Source organism: Rattus norvegicus, chromosome 17 (assembly GCF_036323735.1).
Source record: "Rattus norvegicus strain BN/NHsdMcwi chromosome 17, GRCr8, whole genome shotgun sequence".
NCBI classification, from domain to species: Eukaryota; Metazoa; Chordata; class Mammalia; order Rodentia; family Muridae; genus Rattus; species Rattus norvegicus.
In genome coordinates this window covers 28,659,039-28,682,044 of record NC_086035.1, presented here as the reverse complement: position 1 = coordinate 28,682,044, position 23,006 = coordinate 28,659,039, and the positions used below count along the sequence as shown (strand labels likewise).

Genomic DNA, 23,006 nt, shown 5'->3' with positions numbered 1-23,006 from the left:
ATACTAGATAATGGAATCCCTGGTAGATGAGGAATAGCTGCAGGAGGGAAGGAGCACTGGGTGGAAATAGAGGAAAATGAGGTCACTGGTCTGAACATTGATTTCCTCTCCTTGGCTGTCTGCTGCCTGGGCTCCTTGGTCCTGGTATGGGCAGTATTCAGTATTGCTTTTAAATAGTCCCATTCTTCTTATGTGAGCTCCCAACTCCCCTTGTGTATGGCATTTTCTGAACTCTGTTCTGTCAGCTGTGAGTAGCTAAGGTAAATTCCACCCAATCACAATTTCTGCGTGCCTGCAGGGTCAGGAACAATTTGTTCCTGCAATACCCATAGCTACCCATATCTTCAGAGTTTGCAATTAACTGTTGAATCTTTGCCTTTTTCTATCCAGGTGCTGGTGGTGGCCCTGGCAGCAGTCCCTGGGAAAGAACCCTTTCTATGGAATCCCTACATTCGCTGTTTTCATAGATTACCTGGCAAGGATCTGCTAACCTCCTTGGCCCAGGAGATTCCTGCGGTGGAGGTGGGGCTGCTGTCCTGGGGATTGCAGAAACAGCAAGTCCAGCTCAGTAAAATCCACACGTCCAGTGGTAGATGGCATCTGCTGTACTGAGCCGTTCCAGAGTTAGAGAAGTAGAAGATTGTATGATAAAACATCTTTAGTCCCTTTAATTCCCATACTGTAATCAGGTACTCATTCTAGCCTGCCATCTTACCTGGAGGTAGAAAACCCTTTAAAGAAGACATCTGTGGACATTCTCTAAACATTCCATCCTCACTCAAAATTATGAGCCCTGGGGGTAACCTACCCTTGTCCAAATTGTGCTGTTTGACGCACTTTTATACTCTGTTTCACTAGTCTCAGGAGACAATAATATTTCCATTCATGTTGGGTTGTTAAGTGGGACCATATGTGTACTAAATATGTGTTGTTAAATTATATATTCTATGAATACTATGTGCTTAAGAGCTTAAAACTAATTTTTGATGGGTAGGGGAGGAAATGCTAGAAATGCTCAAGGCCAATGGTCATGGCTGGTGGTTTATTTTCCAATGAAAATGAGAAAAGGTAACCCTGGTCTCTCTAGGATGTGCTGTCCCCACTTCTGCAAAAGATACTGTTAGTGCTGAGTTGAATCCAACACAAATGTGGGAACCAAGCATTGGATGTAAAGAAGTGAAGGGGTCCAGTGTCACAGGCTTAGGGACTCTGGGTTTTGGGTGGTAGAACATTGCAGCCCCTTTAAAATACAGCCACTACTGTAGCCACAAAGACAGTCCAAACCCAGTAAAGTTCACTCACCTGGTTGTAATAGATAAGTTGGAAACCCACGTGACACTGACCCTCCTATGTTAATAGATCGTGCATCTGAAAACACAAAGCAACATAATATTGGCCAATGAGCTGCCAGTTCTACAAGCTCTGTATGAAACCAGCTGGTGAGATTGCAAAACAGCTTTCCTATTTGTCTTTTTTCTCACGTCTGCCCTTTCCCTTTGCTTACGAGGAAAGCCCATGCCTTCTTCTTTTAAACCAGTATATTCCACCATTAAACTTCTCCTCCTCCCAGGAGGCCTTATGCTGAGTATCTCTTGTAAGTAATCAACATTCATTTCATTGTCAGTAGGTAACAGACTTTCTAGAATTCCTTGTGAGGATCCACAAATCTAATGCTGGACTCCCTGCACATCCTTGACGATCTTCAAGGGTCATCAAGTCAGATCTCAGACTGAGGTCAGTTTGTGTCCCAGGATCTTAGCTGCCTGTTTTCTGCACTTTTGTCCTCACACCTTGGCCATAGGGGTCATCTCTTTGGAATCAATACTCTATCAGATGAACTATTTTTTTCTAGCATCCCAGGATACTTTTAGCTTTCCCTTTTCTGTTTTTCCCTAGAGAGCTGGCCCTCGCTATTCACTAGGTTGTGGTGGGTGTTTCTCAACTTCTTCACAGGCTGTATTTGTCTTGTCATCATAGAGCCTGGAACACACCTTCCTGACCTATGGTTTGTGGTAGGATTATTGACTTCACAGTGCTGCAAAAGTGATGTATATCCAGGAGAAACTGCCTTGGTTTGGTACAGTGACACACACCTATAGTCCCAGCCCTCAGCATAGTGATAGGATTACCAGTTTGAGCTCAGCCTGAATGGTATAAGAACATGTTCCCAAAGCAAGTCTAAATGAAACACAAACTGTAGTTGTGAGTTGTGTCCATGTGTACATGTGTTCCCATGCTTACCGTGGTGCTGGGGATGAAGCATGCTAGACAAGTGTTCTGCCACCAACTACATCTCAGCCTTCAGTGTGAACATTGATCTCTCCCCAGGCTGACAGGACGTGCTCAGATCCTCTTTTGTGATGCTGGGTGGCCGGAAGCAACCACGATCCTCTTCAGTGGTGTAGCCATGAGTCAAAACAACCTACACTCTACAGGGGACTATATTGCCCACATTATCTTTCAGATGTTATGTTTTGATATTTTTCAACACAATATATGAGTATTTACAAAATACTCATCTCTGAATATATGGGAGGTATTCAACACTTAACCATGAAATCAACTTTATTTTACTGTAGCTACTGTAAATGCCTTCTGAGTGGTTCCTGAGGCCAGCTATGATTCTCTCTAGGTCATGTATATTCCAAGATGGTGATGAAGTTCTTGTGTCTAAGACTGTGTGTGTATGAAGAGCCTGGGGCTGCAGCTGACTTGCCCAGTGCCCACCCTGATCTACATGGCTTGAATGCAATGCCGGAAGCTCCTCAGCCTCTCTGCTCCCATGTCGGCATCCACAGTTGGGATCTGGTGTGGGCTTTGTGGAAATCACTGGAACAGTATTTACCACAGTCAGCACACAGTAAATGCTCTCGAGTTGGGGGATTAATCGTTCTAGCACATAATGTTCAGCAGCCCTGGCTCATCTCTGCCAGTCACCTCAATAATAAAAATCATTTTTTTAATTTTGAAAACAGCACAACTCATAGCTTCATCAGCAGTGGTGTATTTTTCAGCCTGCAGGCTGGCTTTGGTCACCTCTCCAGATGCGCTGGGCTGCAGCAGTCCTCAGTGACTGCATAAGCTTGAGATGAAGCACCATGGGACACAGCACATCTGAGAGTGCCAGTGGCTTCTGCAGAGCCTGGATGCTGACACTGGGAACACACTATCAGGAAAGTGTTTTGTGAAAATAAATGCTGCATATATTTCTTTTTGACAAGTCATTTCCAAGTGGAATTTTATTTTCTGCATTTTGTGGATAAATGTGATTTAAAAGCTTTATGTGTAGAGATACAGGACATTTTTGAAAAAGGAACGAGTAAATGAGCTGGCAGTCTTAATGATCAGAAGCAGAGACTCTGTCGTCAGACAGGCTGGGGTCATAGCTCCACGTAGAGGCTATGTGACTTTGGTGAAGTCAGTGCACTCTAGTTTCTTTTCTATAAGCTGAGAAAACCATAATTCATATCTGCTAAGATGGGTTTTGATTACTATTTGTTAAGATGTGTATAGACTCCTTAGATAAGTACCTAGCACACTGAAAGGGCACAAATATGCCAATATATTTAAAAGTGACAGTCCTACACATCTGGGTCTTGTGGGTAGACGTGATGTGAGGACGCATGTGAAGCCAGTGAACAGTGAGATTCCATGTTTCAGACTGAACCTGGAGCACTGGAGCCTGGGGCACTGGCTCCCAATTCATTGGGGTTTCTTGAGCATCTTTCCATAACAACAAATATTAGTGCCCCCTGCACCAGGGTGGCTCTGGCTGATTAGGGGCTCACGTACACAGCCAGTTGAGAACCCAGCACTATCATGTGCTCTAGATTCATGAAGTCATGACCATCGTCTCCAACGCAGAGGTCTTCCTTCAGTTAGGAAGTCAGGGGGGTTGGGGATTTAGCTCAGTGGTAGAGCGCTTGCCTAGCAAGCACAAGGCCCTGGGTTCGGGCCCCAGCTCCAAAAAAAAAAAAGAAAAAAAAAGAAAAAAAAGAAAAAGAAAAAGTTAGGAAGTCAGGAGTATCAGTGTTCATTCAAATCCATGGCCTACCTTGTAGAAGAATATTTCCAGCATACAATTCACTGACAGGAGATGGGACCAATCCACTATGCAGACACATCTTTAACCCTAAACTCCATGCATGAAATTCTAACCCTATGCAATATTTTATCAGTCAGCAGACACATAGCTTAACTCTGCTAATTGTTCTGACCTCATCAGCGCTTCTTGTTCCTTTGATTGGGTTTTTTGGTTATTGTTTGTTTGTTGAAAGAAGAAAGATTTTGCTTCTCTTTTGCATATATGTTTTTTCTTAATCACCACATTTTTAGCTCTTATATTCATTTTAAATTTCTTGATGCCTAGCACACTGTTTTGTAAACTCTAAAATGAGTGAAATTTCTAGGCAAGTGGATTACCCACAGGAAGAGTAACCAACAGTCAGTATCAGCTATGAGAATTTACTCTGATCTCTTTAATTATCCTAGCCTGCCACATCTTCTAAAGCAGCACAGATAGAAGTATAGTGAGTTTGAGGCTAGCCAGGGCTTCACAGAAGGTCCTTGACGTCTTAGATTTTTCTAGTGACTTTGCTTCAAGCTAAGAGTGCATTTCCACTCTGCCTTATTATTCACGTTTTTTTTGCTTGTTGTTTGTTTGTGTTTTAGTAATGTTTCCCAGGCTGACTTCATACATGAGACCTTCCTGGTGTGACCCCCCCAGGGGACTGGGGTTACAGCAGTAGGTTACCGTATGTGGCTTACCGGTCACTTTCACAAGCCCTTGAGAGGGGCAGAGCACACCCTGTCTCTGAAGAGGACATACTCTACTTGAGTCTTCCATACGTTTCATAGCCATGAAATGTGTCCTGTTCCCAATAGTCAGCATTTCTGGCAGGCCACTGCAGGTCCCTAAGAAGCCCAGAAGGGAAGTAGGAGAGGGTCCATGAGTCACCTAAAGAGAACCATGCATCACACTTCTTCGGGCCTGTTATGGCCCCTTTTACTCCACCAGTATCTTCTCCTTACTGTCCATCTTCCCCAGCTCTCAAGCCTCCCTCCTGGCTCTCAGGCCTCCCTCATGGCTCTCAAGCCTCCCTCCTGGCTCTCAGGCCTCCCTCCTGCCTCTCAGGCCTCCCTCCTGCCTCTCAGGCCTCCCTCCTGCCTCTCAGGCCTCCCTCCTGCCTCTCGGGCCTCCCTCCTGCCTCTCAGGCCTCCCTCCTGGCTCTCAAGCCTCCCTTCTGGCTCTCAAGCCTCCCTCCTGGCTCTCAAGCCTCCTTTCTGGCTCTTTCCCTCCTCCTGATCCAGCCTTTGACCTCCTCTTTGTCACAGCCAAGAAAGAATGAGCCAGCCAGTGTTCCTGAGCACTGCCATGGCTCTGCTTCACTTACCGGCCTGCAGACAGCTAAGCAATGACAAGTACATCCCCTCGTGAGGGCCAAGGCTCTCTAGCTCAGGGCCCTCTGACTCACCTGGGAACACCTTGCACTGTGGAATCTCTATGCAGCATGCAGGTTTTCTGCCCTCCCTGGCCTCTGCCCAGCAGCACAGTAATTCTCCTAACTCTGAGACTAATCGAGACAGCAGATGAAGTAAAGAAAGCCAGACTTGACTCGAATACAATGAGGAGGCAGTCTCCTCCCTTTCTTCCCACTGTCCTCAGCCTCCATCCTCCAAGACACAGATAGACAAACAAGACAGACAGATGGGGGGGGGGGGTGGAGAAAAGGAGAAGGATAAGAAGGATAAGAAAGAAGAAGATGATCATAAAAGTCTTGGGAAACTGCACAGAAGAAATTTTGCCCACCACACTCATTGGATTCAGGCTTGTAGGGAACAGATCCCTTCAAGTGTGGATAGCAGTGAAACACTGCAAACCATTTTGAGTGCTCAAGTTATTTGGCGAGGAAGCTCTGACAAACGGCCTATAGGAAGATGTTTGATTCTGTTTTATTCAAAGGTAGGCTAAATTTCTCACAACATTGCTAGGTAATAAAGGCTGTGACTGGGGAAGCAAAACAGTCTGGGACTAATAGAGTGTGGGGCTGCATGTTGTTGCTGCTGTAATGGTGGCTCCAGGGCAGCAGACAGCTAGACTTGCAGTAGCTTATAAATAGGAGTTGTGGACACCTGCCAGGCATAAGTGACACCTCTAGCCTTCCTCCTCCATCAGTCCCCACCCTCATTCTGTCTGGTTAGTCACCGCCCCATCCCTTTCCTGATGAAGCTCCTTTTGATGTCTCTAAGTTCTACCTGGGAGGAAATGCAGTTGCAGTCTTCTCCTTTGCAGGGATGGGAAACCTTACGGGTGTCATAAGAGGATAGAGTTGGCACTTTTGAAATTTCCGTAGGCAGCCAGAAGATGTGCACTGGAGACAACTTGGCCATCTCCGAGCATCTGACTAGCATTGCCTGTTCTTCATTTCATTCTTTAGATTCACGTTGTGAACTGGGCTTTCTGGCTCTTCTGCTGGTGATTTGCTATTAGCCAGTTATGCTAACAAGGCTCACAACTACAGACCCTACTTAGTCTCTCCATCCCTTCTTTCCTGGGGATTTTAGTTGGAGTCTAGGCAAATGGCAGAAACCATATGGATGATTGGGATTTGGTATAAAGAATCTATTATAAAGAGATGCCACTTTTGAGGGAGGAACAAGGGAGAAAGGGAGGAATTGTGGGCTCTGCAGGTGCAGAAGGATACTCTTCTATAAAGATGAGGTAGCCAAAGAAGAGGCTGACATCAACGCATCAGCATGGTAGAGGAAGGCTTCTCAGAACTGACGATCCAACCTGAGACCTAGCTTGGTAGAGCCCAGTTCTGCAGGAATTAGGAAACCTACAGTATGAGGTTCAGCTGCTGCTAGTGGCCACACTGATCTCAACTCTGTGCAGACATGGTGCTTTTAGTGTAGACTGTAGATTGATAGATGTCCAGTGATAATATTCAATAGGAACCTTGCGTTGAGTCGGCCGTTTGTCTTTACCCTAGGTACCTGATCTAATCCTCTGGCTCTTCTGAGCAAAGACTCATCCTCACACCATCTTCTCAGTCACAAGGGAAAACAGTTGGTGCTTTGCACATGCAGGGCTGCTATGCTTGGATATTCAAAAGGCATTTATTAATTGCCCTTTTCCTTTTCGGTAGATTCCATTTACAATGAATGGCTTTATCAGGATGTGGCTCTCATCAGAAGTAGAGGAGCATCTGACTGTATTTCATCTCATTTAATTTTCATAATGATTTCATGAAGGAGTTTACTGCTTCTGGAGAGCTACAGGAAGCCTGAGAGACAAAAGAAATGGCACAACCGTAGTTGGATTAGCAGATTTGGGGAGCACTTCAGGAAGAGGGGACACATTGTGAGCGTGCTGTAAGGTATGAATGTGGGGAGTTTGGGGAGTCACATGCAATGTGTGGATCCCCCCCTTCTCGCTCTTACCATGCACCCTGAGCACAGTGCCTTCCGCACTTCCCTTTCCCCATCCGCAGAATCGGGATCACACCATCTGCCACATCGCACCGTGAGGATGGGAAGTGAGAGTTGAATCCTATGGAGGTAACCAGCATATATGGCAAATCTGAGAGAAAAGAAAGGAGAACATGTGGCCTCAGGGTTGATCCTGCGTGCATGATACTCATTCTGAGTATTCTGAAGAAGGAAATTAGTCATTATTGTGTCTGGCATGGCACCTCTGAGTTGGTGATCTGGCTCGCTGGGAGCCTCTGAGAACTTGATAGAACTCTAAAAAAGCCATGCCCTGACCTTTAATGGTTAAAATGTACAGACTACCATGAAGCTCAGGACCGTTGGAGAGGCAGGTATAGAATTTAGTACAAGTGAGTTGGGTGCTCTGGAAGCCAGGACCAGTGTGCTCAACAAGTGCTGGCTTCTGACAGACAGAATCCAGTGCTGAGGTAACTAGGGGACCTACAATTTGGTTTTCACTTGACCTTTTCAATTTAAGATTTAGGAAGGACAGGCTCCGGTAATCATCTTCATCAGGCTCACTTAACTGCTTAACCTGTTTAACCCAGAGCTTCTCAGCTACTCCTGACCATGACTGGCTCTCTCAAGGTGCCCTCTTGACACTCCCTGGAGCAATCTTCATTAGACATCAGCCTGTGAGCACCTGCCTTTTCTCCTGAAGAAGCCTGGGTGCAGAGGTCATTTTGTGCTGGGTCAGAGACCTCCATGGGACCTGAAAGCACCACTGTACCATGTGCTGAGGGTTTCTTTTGGAAATAACAGATTTGACTGTTGACCTGCCATGTGGGCCAAATCCTCTTGACTATGTTGCCAGGGTTTGTCCTCTGAATAAGTTTACCCTACGGAGACTTTATTTCCTGTACAGAATGTTCAGTTGTCCCTGGAATTAGACAAGAAAATATAAAGACCAATAGTAACTTTGACCTCTACAGTGATGGCCAACCTGGCCTGTGCACATGGGGCATGAACACATCTCACACTTAACCACGTTTTGTACTGAGCACTTATTTTGTTCCCCTTCACTTTAGTCTGTGGATTCTTGGAACATAGGAGTGAGGTCTGAGTGGTCAGAGCAAATACCACAGGCAAGGCACATGGCAGACTGAGGAAGTGCTGGTTCTTCTGGTGGATACAGCTTGGGCTCAGGGAGTGGGCCATCGCAGAACCTTTTATCTTAGTTTGAACTATGACCCTCTGTGAAATTTGCTATATAGTGTGTTAGACATGTTTAAACATGGTACCAAAGACAAGAATAGTTCATATTTGTTCCTATAGTAAGACAATTGATGTTCTTGTTTGTTGGCATAAACTCCAATATTAAAAACTAGAACCATATATAAAGAAATGGCAACTTGAAGGGAAACAGGTGTATAGACTGCAGCTAAATTTCTTTGGCCATTTTATTATACCCCAAGATAAGCATTAATATTTTTTCTATAATTGTCTCTTCTATGTAATATTTGCTATTTAGAAAATAGATAATATTTAAATCATAGAGCATTGTGTGCAGTGGATGCCAGTGAAAAATGATGTGTCACCCAGCCTGTCACCTCCACGTGTCTGTTCTTCTCTACCTCATCCTCTTTTTGTCCTCCAGACCCTCTGTCCTTAGCCTAGAACAGCTAAGGTATTTGTTTTCCTTTAGAGATTTGAGAGCTTGTGTGGAGTTTTGTCTCAGCTATCTTTCTCCCCATTAATTTTTGAGGTGATATTAGACAATTCTAGAACTGCTAAATTAGTAAATGCTTTTAAAAGTAATTAGTTTGGCTAACCCTTCTTTTCCTGGCTATTTCTCTTCAGCTGTAATAGATACCCAAATTGCCAACACTGTCAGGATAGATGGTCTCTGTGGAGATGAGCCTCTGCAGAGAAGAAATGGGGTTGGGAAGAAGACTTGCATGCAGTGTGGAGGGATTTGACCCCCAAGGCATGTAGGCCATGTGAATATAGAAGAAGGGCAGGGTGAGAAAGCAAGTCAGATCCAAGGGAGGCCCCAAAGGCAAGGGTCTTCTTTATTTGAGCTTTGAAAAAGCTACTGGACTGCTTAAACCCCTTCAGTTGGTGTTTCTTTTGTTCATTTTTCTCCAAGGATTCAATAGTCAGTAAATCGCCTCTGATTGTATTCAGGCATGTTTAAATCATTTTCTGTAGTTAGCCCCCATTTCTGCCTCCCAGAATAAAACAGTGTCTGTTGGAATGTGAAACTCTGTAGGATATGGGATGGCATTAAGTAAGAAGGAAGTAAAATGGTATGAATGAGAAGGGAAACCAGGCCTGGCCATTTTGAGGTTGCTGCATACAGAATACCTATAATGAAAACAAACTTATTTGGCTTGTGGTTCTGGTGTCTATGGTGTCCACACAGAATGGTATCATCTGGCTGTGCCACAACAAGGCAAAGGGCTGTGCTTGCCAGACATATGCACAACAGTGGCCAGATGAGGAAGAAAATTCACCAAGTGACCTCAATTTAGAAAAACTCACACTCTTGGTAAATAATCCAGTTGCTTTTGACCCACCTCCTAGAAACAAGCATTAATCCCTTGTGAGGTTGCATCTGCTCCTAGTGACCAGCTCTTAAACATCCCATCTCCTCTGAATACTGTCATGCTATGGAATTAAGCCTCACATGTGTTTTAGCAAGGACTAAACACATTGTCCGCAGCAGAGATTCTCAGATTAGCTTCCCATTACTTTTCCTTTTGTTTTGTTTTTTTTTCCCTCCCATTCACTTTAAAGGAAGCAGATGATAGGTTCATACCTGTCTCCTGATAAACATGATTCACTGAGAAAAATTCACCTAAAATACAATGATGGCATGAGACCATTAAGATGCATGCAAGAAAGTGAGTAGAGGATTTCAATAGCGTGGCAAACCTTCTCAGAAGCTGAGGTGAAGCCTATGAAGCCTGAGGTGCAGTGGGGCTTCATTACTCATATTAATTTAATATGGGAATTTTTTCTTGTGTAAAATATCTTCTGCAGTTACTTCTTTAACTAAAATCATGTGATATTGAGCAATGATGTCTAAGCCTTTCTTTCTCTCTTTCTTTCTCTCTCTTTCCTTCCTTCCTTCCTTATTTTCCTTAAACTAAAAAATATCTCCTTGGGAGGGTGGGGGGCGTTAAGTCTGGTACTAAATCCCCAAGACCCACAGAAACTATTGAACCTTCACCCTGTTTAACAAAGGCAACACACCTGATCTTCATTTTTCAAATGATGGCGTTTTGTGATTAATCCTACATAAAGCCTTCTACGGTTTAAAGTAGACGTGAGAACACTCAGAAAGACGTGAAATTCTGCCTCTCCCCTCCGGCGCTCGTCGGAGGCAGAGACTCTGTCATAAGGCTCTGACAGCTCATGGAAGCTGCAGTGCTTGTTCCGCATGACTCCATGATGAAAGCACTTTGTTTTCTGTGATCTTCAAACGACTGAAAGATTTTGACAAGGTACGAAAAAATACAGGAGCTTCCTCCCCAAGTTGGAACGAATGTTGTCGAGAACTCAGTGAGCCTCATACAGTCCTTGGAGAAGAAACAGAACCAAAGGTGCTTGAGTAGGCAGTCTGCTTGCCTCTGACCACGGTGTGTGCCTAGAACTCAAGGAAATTAAGGAAGAGTAAAAACAAAATATTGGAACAAAATAAGAAAATCTGTAAAGGTCAAAGCAACAGAGTCATGAGTTAAAAAAATCAACATTCATAATAAACCAAACCTACTAGCCAAATTTAATAAATAGTTTTTATTACCAATTACCTAGATGAGCTTAAAATAAGAGCTGTCAAATATTTGGATGCAGAAGCAAATAGACAGTATATACTATTTTTATATCAAAAAGTGGGTTTTTTTTAAAGTTCCATTAGATAAGAACACAATCTCGTGGACTGGAAATACTTGTATATCAGGATAATTAGCCTAAGAGGTACATGAATCATTGGAAAAGGGAAATGTCAGGGAAGGCACCACCGGGATAAATGTTGGATTTGGTCTTATTTACATAATTGTTAATTAGGATGAATAGAGTTTTGGAAAGAATAGAGGGAATTGAGCCATTTTCTGTGAGCCTGTAGTGGACTGAATGCTTATGTCTTCACAGAATCTATAACTAAAATCCTAACCTCCAAGATGATTGTGTTTGGAGACTGGAAGTCTTAGTGAAGTGGTTAGGGCATGGGGGCAGAGCCCTCAGAAATGGGAGTAGGTGGCCATAGACAGCTCAGTGATGAGAGCTTACTTACAAGCATGAGAACCTCAGTTAGGAACCCTGTCCCATGTAAAATCCTAGCAGGAAAGCATGCTCTATCACCAGGGCTATTGGGGTGGGTAGGGGTAGAGACATGGGAGGATCACTGTGTCTGATGGCCACCAGCCTAGCTATAAGTTCAGTAAGAGACCCTGTCTCAGAACAGGAAGGGGGTGGGGTGGGACATGGACTCTCTGAGTTCTAGGCAAGCCTGGTCTCCAGAGTGAGTTACAGGACATCCAGGGATACACAGAGAAACCCTTCTTGAAAAACCAAGAATGTAGCCTCGTGTCTGTCTCTGTTTCTTTGTCTCTGTCTCTCTCTTCCACACACACACATACACACCCCACAAGGAGAAGTGTACTGAGGGAGGAAGTGCCTTCCAGCCTCTCAGTGTGCTCTAGAGCTATGAAAAGTGTTTGTTATTTAGGCCATCAAACTGTGGTGTTTTCGTTTCAGCAGCTACCACTAAGACAGAGTTCTCAGTTTTAAATGAGAGGCCCTAAAACTAGGCACTAGTAATAACAGTTTAACTCCGGTAGATGTACATTTGACCTTGAATCTGCCACTTCCTGAATGATCTGAGGCAAACTAGATAAAGCCCTGTGATTCAGGTCCCTGAGGAACACTGTGGGACCTGCTGTAGTATCTATCTCATAGAGCTGCACTATGCATTAATGAGACAGTGCACATAAAGTGTCTGCTTGATACACAGCACCCCAGGGATGCTAAGGGTAGTTAAGAATATAATCTCATTAGAATTCAAGGGGTCAACTTAGGAAAGGTTTAAAGCTAGCTGAAAGTCATCTTGACGGCTGCAGGAATCTGAAGAACTTGTTATGGGAACAAGACCCTTTAATGTTGGACTACGGACCAAAGCTAATCCCTATTCCCCAAACCCAAGCAAGTATCATAACTAAATGGATGGCAGTTTGAAGGCGAACTTCATTATGATTGACTAGAGCCAGTAAAACTGTGTAGTAGAGGGTGGTGCTCTGTCATTCTGACTCAGGCGTACTGCAGGCCTAGCATGGTATAAGATAAGAGGGTGGTTTCCATGTAGAAACTAAACACCGAATAGGGGAACACCATGCCAAGCGCGCTATCCACTGAGTTTACAGGGTGAACTCCCTTGAGACTTATGGAAGGGCTACAGCAGGCCCAAGCATGACAATTTGGCATCAGCAGGTCTTGCCCTTCCCTTTCCCTTCTCCCACGTAAACCATAGGTTACATCCTAAAGCTGGCCATCAAGGTCTATTTCCTTATTTGGATACTTATGTCACATTTGTTCCTAAAGCTGACTTTCAAGGCCCATCCATTAAAAAAAAAAAAAAATGAAGTCCAGCAATCAAAGTCCCCTTTTGGCCGTTCTAATTAACATGCCCAAGCAGAACATATAACCGCATCCTAGCCCATTCTAACAGACCTCCCTCTTTTCCTCTTGACGTCACACCTGCAGTGTCATTGGCTGCTGTTTTCTGCCTGAGTCACAGATCATCCACTTTACTTTTCTTCCCCGCTTCATAAAGGATCTCTCTGTGGTGTGTTTTGTGCCTAATCCAGGGTCCAGGACCGAGCACCCCACTGTGCCCTGGTCCCTTCATTTATGACATAGTCATAGAAGCTAGAGATTGTGATTTTGTTATAGAATGAAAACAAGTCCACCTTCGAGGATTATAAACTCAAGAGAGCCTGGAAACCTTTGTATTTTATATGTGGGGGAGGAGTCTGACACAGGTACCAAGCAGTGTACAAGAGCGCTGTTAAACGGTGTGCAAGAGCACCGTTAAATGGTGTATAAGAGTGCTGTTAAATGTTATATAAGAATGCTGTTAAACAGAATTTCACCTTTATACTTTTATTTCATTTTCCTTGGCAAACTAAATTCAAATCTGACCATACACATCTATTACACTTATATGTCCATTGGGCTGCCCAAATCAACATTTTAGCCCAAAAGCTTCTGTGTATGTGTGTTCATGAATTGTCACTTGTGTTATCTACACTACTATGGAATGGTCTTGGTTTGGCAAAAAGGGCCCAACCAGTTACCTAGAGACTTGGATAGTGTTCCTTTACCCAGACACAAAAAAAGACAAGCTGCTCACTCCCTCCAAAAGAGACCACAGCAGCACCAAGCAGCGTGAATGTGGTGTCACAGTCACTCTCCCTGCTGCTGTGATAAAACACCCTGACAAAAGCAACTTATGGAGGATAGGGTTTATGTTGGTTCACAATTTTAAAGTCAAGTCCTACATGATAGGTGATCCTGGTGCCCGGAACTCGAGGTAGCTGATCACATTGTACCCATAGTCAAGAAGTAGAGGGAAGTGTACCTGGGCTAACCTGGCTTTCTTTTATACAGTTCAGAATTCCACCTCCACGTAATAGTCACACCCACAGTACATAAATCTTCCTACCTCAACTCTCCTAACCAAGAGGCTAGTCTCTCAGGTGACTGGAGATGCCATCAAGTTGACAGAGATTAACTGTCATAGTGGTGGCCTAATCAGCAACTGGATAGGGCAGTCTAACATCAGATATGCATAGTCTAGGAGTTTGGGACACTACAAGTCAGCCATCACTGGGTTGACAACTTCTGAGCATCTAGTCCATGCCTCTCTTCTAGCCTCTGCTGGTTTTTGTCATCTGTGGCATCCTTTTGCTTGCAGACACGTGGTCACAATCTCTGTTGTTATCATCCTATGATTTCTTCCTGTATGTGTACTTGTGTCTAAAATAAGGATTTCCCCAATTTTATAAATATACCAGTCATATTCAATTAAGCCAATCTAATAAATTCCCTTTATTTTTTGTGTGTTTGGTTTTTTTTTCACTCTATCAGTTCTGTTCCTTTAGTGAACCCTGACTAATATATAGTTGGCTTTTGTGTAGATTCTGGGGATTCAAACTCAGGCTCTGTTGTTTCTGTAGGAAGTACTCTTACTCACTGAGAATCTCTCCTGTACGCAAAAGAAGGACTTTAAAGTTAAGGGTATCTGGTAGCTACTGTAAGATAATAATGAGGCTTTGATGCATACTTCCATAGTTATATTCTTCATACTGTAGGTACATGTGTCCATATAAATATGATTTATTAGCAAAGTATAAGTTTAGATTTTTACTCCCTTAGTATGGTCATCCCAGAAATCTCTATTTGAACTGAAGGCCTCAATTGTGACTGATGCACATTGATTTAGGGTTTCTATTGCTGTGATAAAACACCATGACCAAAAGCAACTTACAGGAGAAAGGGTTTATTTCATCTCTCACTTGGAAACAACGAGTCCATGATGGGGAGTCAGGTCAGGACCACAAGCAAAGCAGGTAGTGAAGCAGAAACTGTGAAGGAGAGAAACACACTGGTTTGCTTGCTTAGTGGGCTGGACCGTCCCAGATCGAGCAGTGGTTGAGACACTGCCTCCACAAACTTGCCTACTAGCCAATCCTATGGAGACATTTTCCCAAAAAAGATTCCCTGCTCTCACGTAAGTCTAGGTTCGTGTCAAGTTGACAAGCCAACAGCACATATATCGATTTAGTTCTTATTCAAAGCTGTTAAAATCACTGGGCTTGTCAATCTTGGAAGTGTTTTATAAACATCTGCATTTGTGAAAATAGGTTCTTTAAGGAAGTATGACTTAAATCTCACATTTGCAGAGTTCTGTGCTCTCTCACAGAGAGGGCTATTATATAAGGAATGGTCCGATTGATGATGCCTTATAGGCTGTACTTCTTAGCCTGCTCCAAAAAACACGGAACTGATTAAAATCTAAAAAGATAAAATTAAAAAGACAAGACATTGTCCCACTCTCCCACTTTAAAAAACATATTGTTATGGGCAAGAGACAACATCAAACACAAAGCAGACAACATGAATCCGAAAATATGGTGTGCCCCAGAACTATGACAGTGGAGGTGACAATGGAGGTGATGGAGTAGCCCTCATGGGGCATCAGGACTGGACAAGCTGAGTGTGGCCTGCTTTTCCAGAGCCCGGACTCTGCTTGAATGGGAGGGAGGCCCGAGTACTGTCAGCTGTGGCCTCTAGCTTATGTGGAGTCTTGATCCCAGTAACAGAACTTGAACAGATACTGTTGCTCTGTCAGGGATGATGTGAGTGGGCACAGCTTCATCAACAGACCACCATGGCCGCCTCCCTTTAGAGCCTGGAGTTGCAAGTGAACGAACCCACAGGACTCTAGGTAAGGGAGAGTGACAACCTTCGGAGCAGTCTGTCAGCCAGGAAGACTGTGCCCACACATCACACACTTGAGATGCCCTACATTCACCTGTCAGCCTTGTACATGAACAGTCAGGTTTTAATTGAGGTCAAGTCAAAAGCAATATTTAAAACAAATGCCTCATATCTTCAAAAGAAGGAATGATGGAGGAAAGGTAACTGTAAAACAAATAAACCAGCCTGAAATTGTTTAAAGGGCAAAACCATAGACATGAGTGTGAAGAGTGGTGAGAAGGAAGAAATTGGAATCTCAGGAACAAGTCATAGATTGACTGAAGCACAGAGAAAGTGTAAGCAGAGGCTATGAGTCTCCAGTAAGGGAAAAGTAGATGTGCTATTGAAAAAGTCACCTGCAATGCAGACCCGGATTAAACACCTCTGAAGGCCACTTTACAGAAATGGAGGACAGACTCAGGAATGGCCACGATGGTCCTGATGCTGATCCAGAAAACAATGGAAAGAATGACTGAGCAGCAGTGCCTGGAATCTTTCAGAATTAGATCCAGACCCAAGCTCTCTGGTTGAGAGCACACTCTGCAAACGGAGCAGAATAAATAAAGATAAATGCATACTCACCCTCATCAGAGGCAGACTGCAGAGCCTTAGGGATAAAGACGCAGCCTTCCAAACTGTCAGGAAGGAGAGACACATTACCTGTGAAGGAATAGCACTAACTGACAGCAGACTTGTCATCATTACTAATAGGTACCAGGAAATACTTTCAAAGTGCTGAGGTGAAACAACCACAGCCCACAGTTTGTGCAATGCCAAATTATTTAAGTGCAGGGGGCTTCAGATGTGAGAATGGTGAGACAATTTGCCCGCCACAGATTTTATTGGGGGGAACAAAACCTATTCAAGGATATTTGTCAAAGAGAGCAAAAGAGAAGCCCAGGTGCTATATGGTAGCAGTCCAAAGGCCCAGGTGTCACTAGTGTGGTCCCCAGCTGGTGATGCTAGGAGGGAAGAAGTTAGATCATTGTAAAGTATCTCTGAGAGACATTGGAACTCCAGCCTTTCCTGTTTGTCTCCTTGATCCGTGGCTGCCATGAGGTGAGCAGCTTTCTCCTCTACTGTCTTTTGCCATAATGTCGTACTGCCTTACACAGGCCCAAAGACACAGTCAGGAAGCCATGCAGCGAAACCTCAGAGACCATGAGCCAAAACGAGCCATTCTTCCTTTCCTATCATTCGAGGTATTTTGTCACAGAAAGGAAGGCTAAGACTAGTAAGAAGGTTGTTAATACCTACAACGGTGGAAGTCTTTGCTCTGCTTGTAGGTTAGCTTCATGGTATGAACAAAATTCCAAGAGATGGTTTTGTCAGAGAAAGAATCCCAGCACAGAGGCAGCGCGAGTTCCTCTTCATATTGGTTCTCCCGTCCCTGATTCCATGACAGGGGAGAGAGGTGCACTATAGGGCGGAGCTCTGAAAACCCTTACACTTACGGACCTTTCTATATTTCAGTTGTTTCCTTCCCAGTTATTGAAATGGTGGATTGTTAATGAGCTTTCACTTGGTTCCTGAGCTAAACATTGTCATTATCATTCTGCTGAGGTAACAGATTTGTTCTCTCACCCTATCTCACCCCAGTAGCAACTACACGTGCCTTCCACGTCCCTGCATTATACAAGTTGTCATGTAGCTCAGTGGCAGAGACCTTGCCTAATGTGTCTGCTGTGCATGAAGCGATGGGTGTCTGTCTGTCTATCTGTCTCTTTCACACACACCCCCACACACACAGACAGACAGACAGACAGACAGACAGACAGACAGACAGACATTGGCAAGGATACTGTTCTGCCTTGCTCCTTTCTTCCTCTTAAAAAACTCAGATTATAATCAATATTTCCTCCTTATCTGCCTTCTTCTGGAATGATAGATTTAAAACTACTTTAATAGTTTTTCTTCTGGGACAGAAGAAGCTGTGAAATGTATTGCAACAAACATAAATAGTTCTCTAAATGGACATGTCATCAGACTACCTAGTGCATTCATGTTTGGTTGTTCATAGCGTCGCTCTCAGACCTCGGCAGACATTTCTTTGCTCATTGGATGGCATTTAAAACAAAACCTCACAACTAGTCGGATAGCAGAGTATCTGTGAAATACTCAGCCATAAACATGACACCTACATCAGAGCCCTTCTCCCCCATGCTCAGGAAGCTTGTCCGAAGAGGGAGCAGAATTGTTAGAGCCAGAGGTTGGGGAAGCTAGCAGTGAAGATGTCTTCTGAACACGACAGGCTTGCTGTGCTCATGCGCTCACAATGGCTGCTGCCTGTTCAAGGCCAATCCAGTCAGCATTCTGGCATGAGGGTAGAGGAGCTCATAAGTCCCCACCCCTAGGTTAGCCACACTGTGCTGCATAGTCCTGCACCTTTGAGGCAGCACAAACTTGGGAGAGGAGGAAGGGTAGAGCTGGGAGAAGTAGAGGATGAACATCGTCAAATAATTGTACACATGTATGAAATTCCTAATGAGTTCATAAAATGTCTTATATATTTAAAGTAACTGAAAGTATAGTTACTTAGTGTATCTACTCAATTCCTAAATAAGGCAAAAATCTTCATTTCCTTCAACAAGCCCTTTCCAACACTTCCCGTTCTTTATGACAGCTGTTTTGAGTTTTATCTTTTTAAGAAATATACACAAAACAAGTTATGTCACTCGATTTTAAATATTTTTATTTTCCATTATTCATGTGCACATGTCTATGTGGAACTATGTACACATAGTGCAGGTGCCTGCAGAGATCAGAAAGAGGGCGCTACATCCCTAAAGCTGGAGTTGCAGGCACTTGTGAGCTACTCAGTGTGAGAACTTGGAAACAAACTCAGAAGTTCTGAAAGAGACAATAAACTATTATGTACCTAGCACTTAAGATTTAAAAATGACGTAAAACTGAAAGAATTACCATGATAGTTTACAAAGTGATAGTAGTGAATAATTTTATTATCTGTTATTAGAAGCTGATGGGTCAAGAAAAATTCAACATGTAAAATGAAAGAGATGTAGATTTGTAGGGTGCACTGAAGTCGGGAGCTGTCTGTGTGTGTGTGTGTGTGTGTGTGTGTGTGTGTGTGTGTAAAACTCTGTGCCAAAATGAAACAGGTCCAGTTTCATTCAACCACACTGAAAACATGTTCAGACTTGCCCGTGTTCTGTGTTATAGAGCAAGTTTCAACAAAAGCATAAATAATTGTTATCTATTTTTCAATGTCTATGTAATTAAATTTGAAAATAGCAAGCGTTATTTTTAAAGCTGGAGGTATAGTTTCATGATAACTGGATTTTTATCCCCACTACAGAAATATGTCTATATTTATATAAATAAATTCTATAAAAGATACAGATATTTAAATGAATATATTTGAAAACTAAAAGAATTTATTACTGAATAATATAAAATAGTGACATAAAATGCAAATTTTTCATGCTCAACAACAAAAATACAATATTAAGCTGCTCAGTATATCTAAAGATGTATTTAGAGAGACATGTTCTTATTTAAGGGCAAGAAAGCCTTCACACATATGAATTAATCCTTCACATAGAAGAACAGATGGAAACCAGTGAACCAAGAAGATAAGAGAACTCAAGCCAAGCTGCTCCGTGCCTGTACTAGCGTCTGGAAACAGTGGAAGGCTCTCAAGCTCTGGCCACCTAGCTACAGATGAAACTCAGAGAGGGAGGGGGGGATTAATTGAGATTTTAAAAAATCTGCCAGTATTCTCACATCTGACTTAATACATGGTGTCTGGAAACTGAACTCCCTGCTCCCCCAGGTCTGGGGACTGCACCCCTAAATGAGTTAGCCCATGATAAGAGAAGCAATGAGGTAAGGTTAATGGACTTGGGGCATAAGTTGTTAAAGAAATATTTTCAGATGCTTTTCAACAAGCTCACGTAGCCCAGAGAGCATGGCGAAGTGCTACTTTAAGTGTCCAAACTGCATTGGCAAACTTGGGTCCTAGACACGCATCCTAAGCCACAATGAATTCAACTAGAGTTCACTGGGCATTTATGCTAGGCCTCGCGGATGGGCAAAGCATGGTAGCTTAGAGGAAAAAGTGAGACTTGAACTCAAAAGGTACTCTGAGTAGTCAGGAGGCCAAGGGTGAGCCTGAGGGCATGAAAGCACGTAACTCCATGATCTTCTTGCCCTGCACCAAACATGAATAAATGCACTCTCGGGTGTGCTATGCATCAATAATTGCCATAGAGCAAAGTAAAAACAGTGATGTACAATACAGAGATCTCAAGCTCAACAGTGTCAATGCTGTATTAAGCTACTCACTCTATCTAAAGGGGCACTTAGAGAGACATGTGCCAAAGGGTGAGGTTTGAAAGTGTAGAGAGCTCTAGGATGAACCCTGTATAATAAAACAAGGATTTCTGTTCCAAGCCCATTGGAAGCAGCAGCCATCATATAAAGATAAACAAGAGTGTGTCATGAATGTTTAAGTGTGTGAATCTCTAAGTAATTAAAAAAGCCAACTCCTGCTCACAAAGGTTTGCTTCTTGAAATTCTATTCATAGCTTTTAATTAGTTTTAATACTCTTTGATTTCATTTGTGTGGGTGAGAGACAGACAGACAGACAGACAGAGAGAGAGCTTTTGCATGTGGAGGCCTGAGGTTGATGTCTGGAATCATTTTTCATCGCTCCTCCATCATAGGGAGTCAAGGCATCTAAATAAAATCAGGAGCTCTTCAGTATGGTTCCTCCTACTAGCCAGTTTGTTCTGGGCTCTGGATCCACCTTCTGAGACTAACTGAGCATTTCCTCAGCCTCTTTAATTCTCTACTGCTTTGCTGTGATCTGCTCTGTGTAGGGCAGGGGAGACCGCTTGTTCTGAGACTGCACCTTTGGTGATGCTCCTAAGATTGTATGGTTAAACCTGGTGTCTGCTGCCAGTTTTTTAAGGTATTTACTTTGGTTAAGGAAGTTGCCTTCTGGTTCAGATTTGCTAAGTTTTTTTATAATGAATTAATAATGAATTTATCAAATACTTCCTCCTTATGAAATAGTCATGGGTTGTTTTTCTTTGCATGTTAATTATTTTTGGCTTGAAATCACTCCTGTAATTTTAGAATAATCCTTTCTGGCCATCTTGAAGCTTTATATTAATGTACATTTTAACTGTACTAATGTTGTGAGGACTTCAACATAAATTAACGGATGGTTTTCTTCAAATGTGTGCAGGCCTTGTCTTCAGGCCTCAGAGCGTGGGCTGAGCTGGCCTTCTCTGTCTCACGAATACGTTATATACAGAGAGTAGTTCCTTACCCTAGGAACCACAAACCCTCAGTCTAACCTTCTGTTGTAAGATTTGAAAAATAACTTCATTCGATCCATAGTTGCTGCTGTGGCTTTTCTATCATGAGTAGACACTATGTGTTTAATCCAAGTTTTTTTTTTTTTAATGTAAAAACTAAAAGCCAGTGCTAGAGCCTGATTCTTACGAGACAAGTATTCTCTCACCGAGCTATGGAGCTGCTCACCACCCCCACCATGGTATTTTGGTGGTTGAGCATTTAGTGGCCCACATCTGGGGAATGAATCATGGCTCATGTCATTATTTACAAAGGAGTCAGATTCCTGTTGAAAAGCACTAGATGTTCCATTGATATCTACCAGTTAGTAAATAAGTGTTGCCTGTCTTCATCCCCTTCACCATTGCTGTGATTTAACACCCTGACAAAAAGCATCTTAAGGAGAAAGAGTTATTTGAGCTCACACTTCTAAGACACAGCCCATCATGAAGGGAGTCAAGGTGGAGGGAGCTTCGAGCAGCTGCTCATGTCAAATCCACAGTCCAGAACACATCTGCACAGCTCGTGTTCTCCTTATACAGCCCTGGACCAAAGCCCAGGGAATGGGAATTGTCCTGCCCACATTAGCAGGTCTTCCTACTTAATAAATGAAAGTACGCATACATCTCCACAGATGCCCAGCGCCATTCTCACAGGTGCTTCTATCAAGTTGGCAACACCAATCCTCATCCTCCATTTAGTTAAAGTAGTACTTTAGACTTCTTATGTTTCTTAGCTTCAAAATTGATTATAATGCAATTAGTTGTGTGGATTGTTACTTTTAAATGTGTGGGGATTTAAGCTATACTTACTATATTCAATATATTTTAAGTATCTTGCAAGGAGGCATTCTGCCTGACCATGTCACAATATTGGCTTGTCCACAGGCTGCTAGCAAAGATGCTCTGTTGGAGTAACTTCCCCCATTTCTCTGTGACCTTGCTTTTTATCAGAACTCAGAAAACATGGTACCTCGGGTACCCATTGAGACTGAGATCATAGTCTCAGCCTCTAATCTCCCTAAATTCCAATGTTTGTGGAGAGAAAGGGGATATAAGAAAAAGGGAAAGCCTCATGCATAACCACAGAAGTGCCAACTGCTCTCAGCATCCCCAGGTTGTGACTACAGCATCCTGCCTTCCCTCTAGGGAGAGAAAGAAAGCACAGGATGCTTATCTGAGTCCAGAGGGTTCTCCAAAGAGCAGCCACATTTGTGATACTTTGAAATGTGTGTTCTAAACTGACTCATTTGTTTGACAACTTATTGATATTTCAAGTTCAATATTCACTTATGTATGAGTCTTTAGTTCTTCAGAGAGTGTGCCATTTAAAAATTTTATATTTTTTCTAATCAATGATTCACTAAAGGGCTTATAGTAATACCAGATTTAGCATAAGTCAATTTATACATCTGCCCATCTCGAAAGTGCACAGATTTACGAGATATTCATGTAGGATTTTCTAGTTACATGTTACAACATTTCTCATTGTGGTATTACTTATAAAGAGTGTGTGTGTGTGTGTGTGTGTGTGTGTGTGTGTGTGTGTGTGTAATACATACATACAGACATGTATACAAATGCAACATCTTTGAAGCATACAAAGCTAATTTTAAATATTTAATACAATGATGAACAACTGAATTATTAAACCAAGAATAACTGGAATAAAAGGGGAAATGACACATTTGTGTTTATCACATCTTTAAAGC

The 23,006-nt window shown here is 42.9% G+C and overlaps 1 protein-coding gene across 22 annotated transcripts in view; it reads left to right on the top strand.

The window, feature by feature from the left end:
* Fars2 (phenylalanyl-tRNA synthetase 2, mitochondrial) overlaps positions 1 to 23,006 on the top strand; it is a 427,082-nt gene that overhangs the window by 269,774 nt on the left and 134,302 nt on the right. The window contains exon 7 of one of the 22 annotated variants that reach the window (XM_006253826.4): positions 391 to 22,843. Coding sequence (XP_006253888.1) covers positions 391 to 612 — 222 coding nt within the window. The 3' untranslated portion in view covers positions 613 to 22,843. 22 annotated transcript variants of the gene reach the window in all.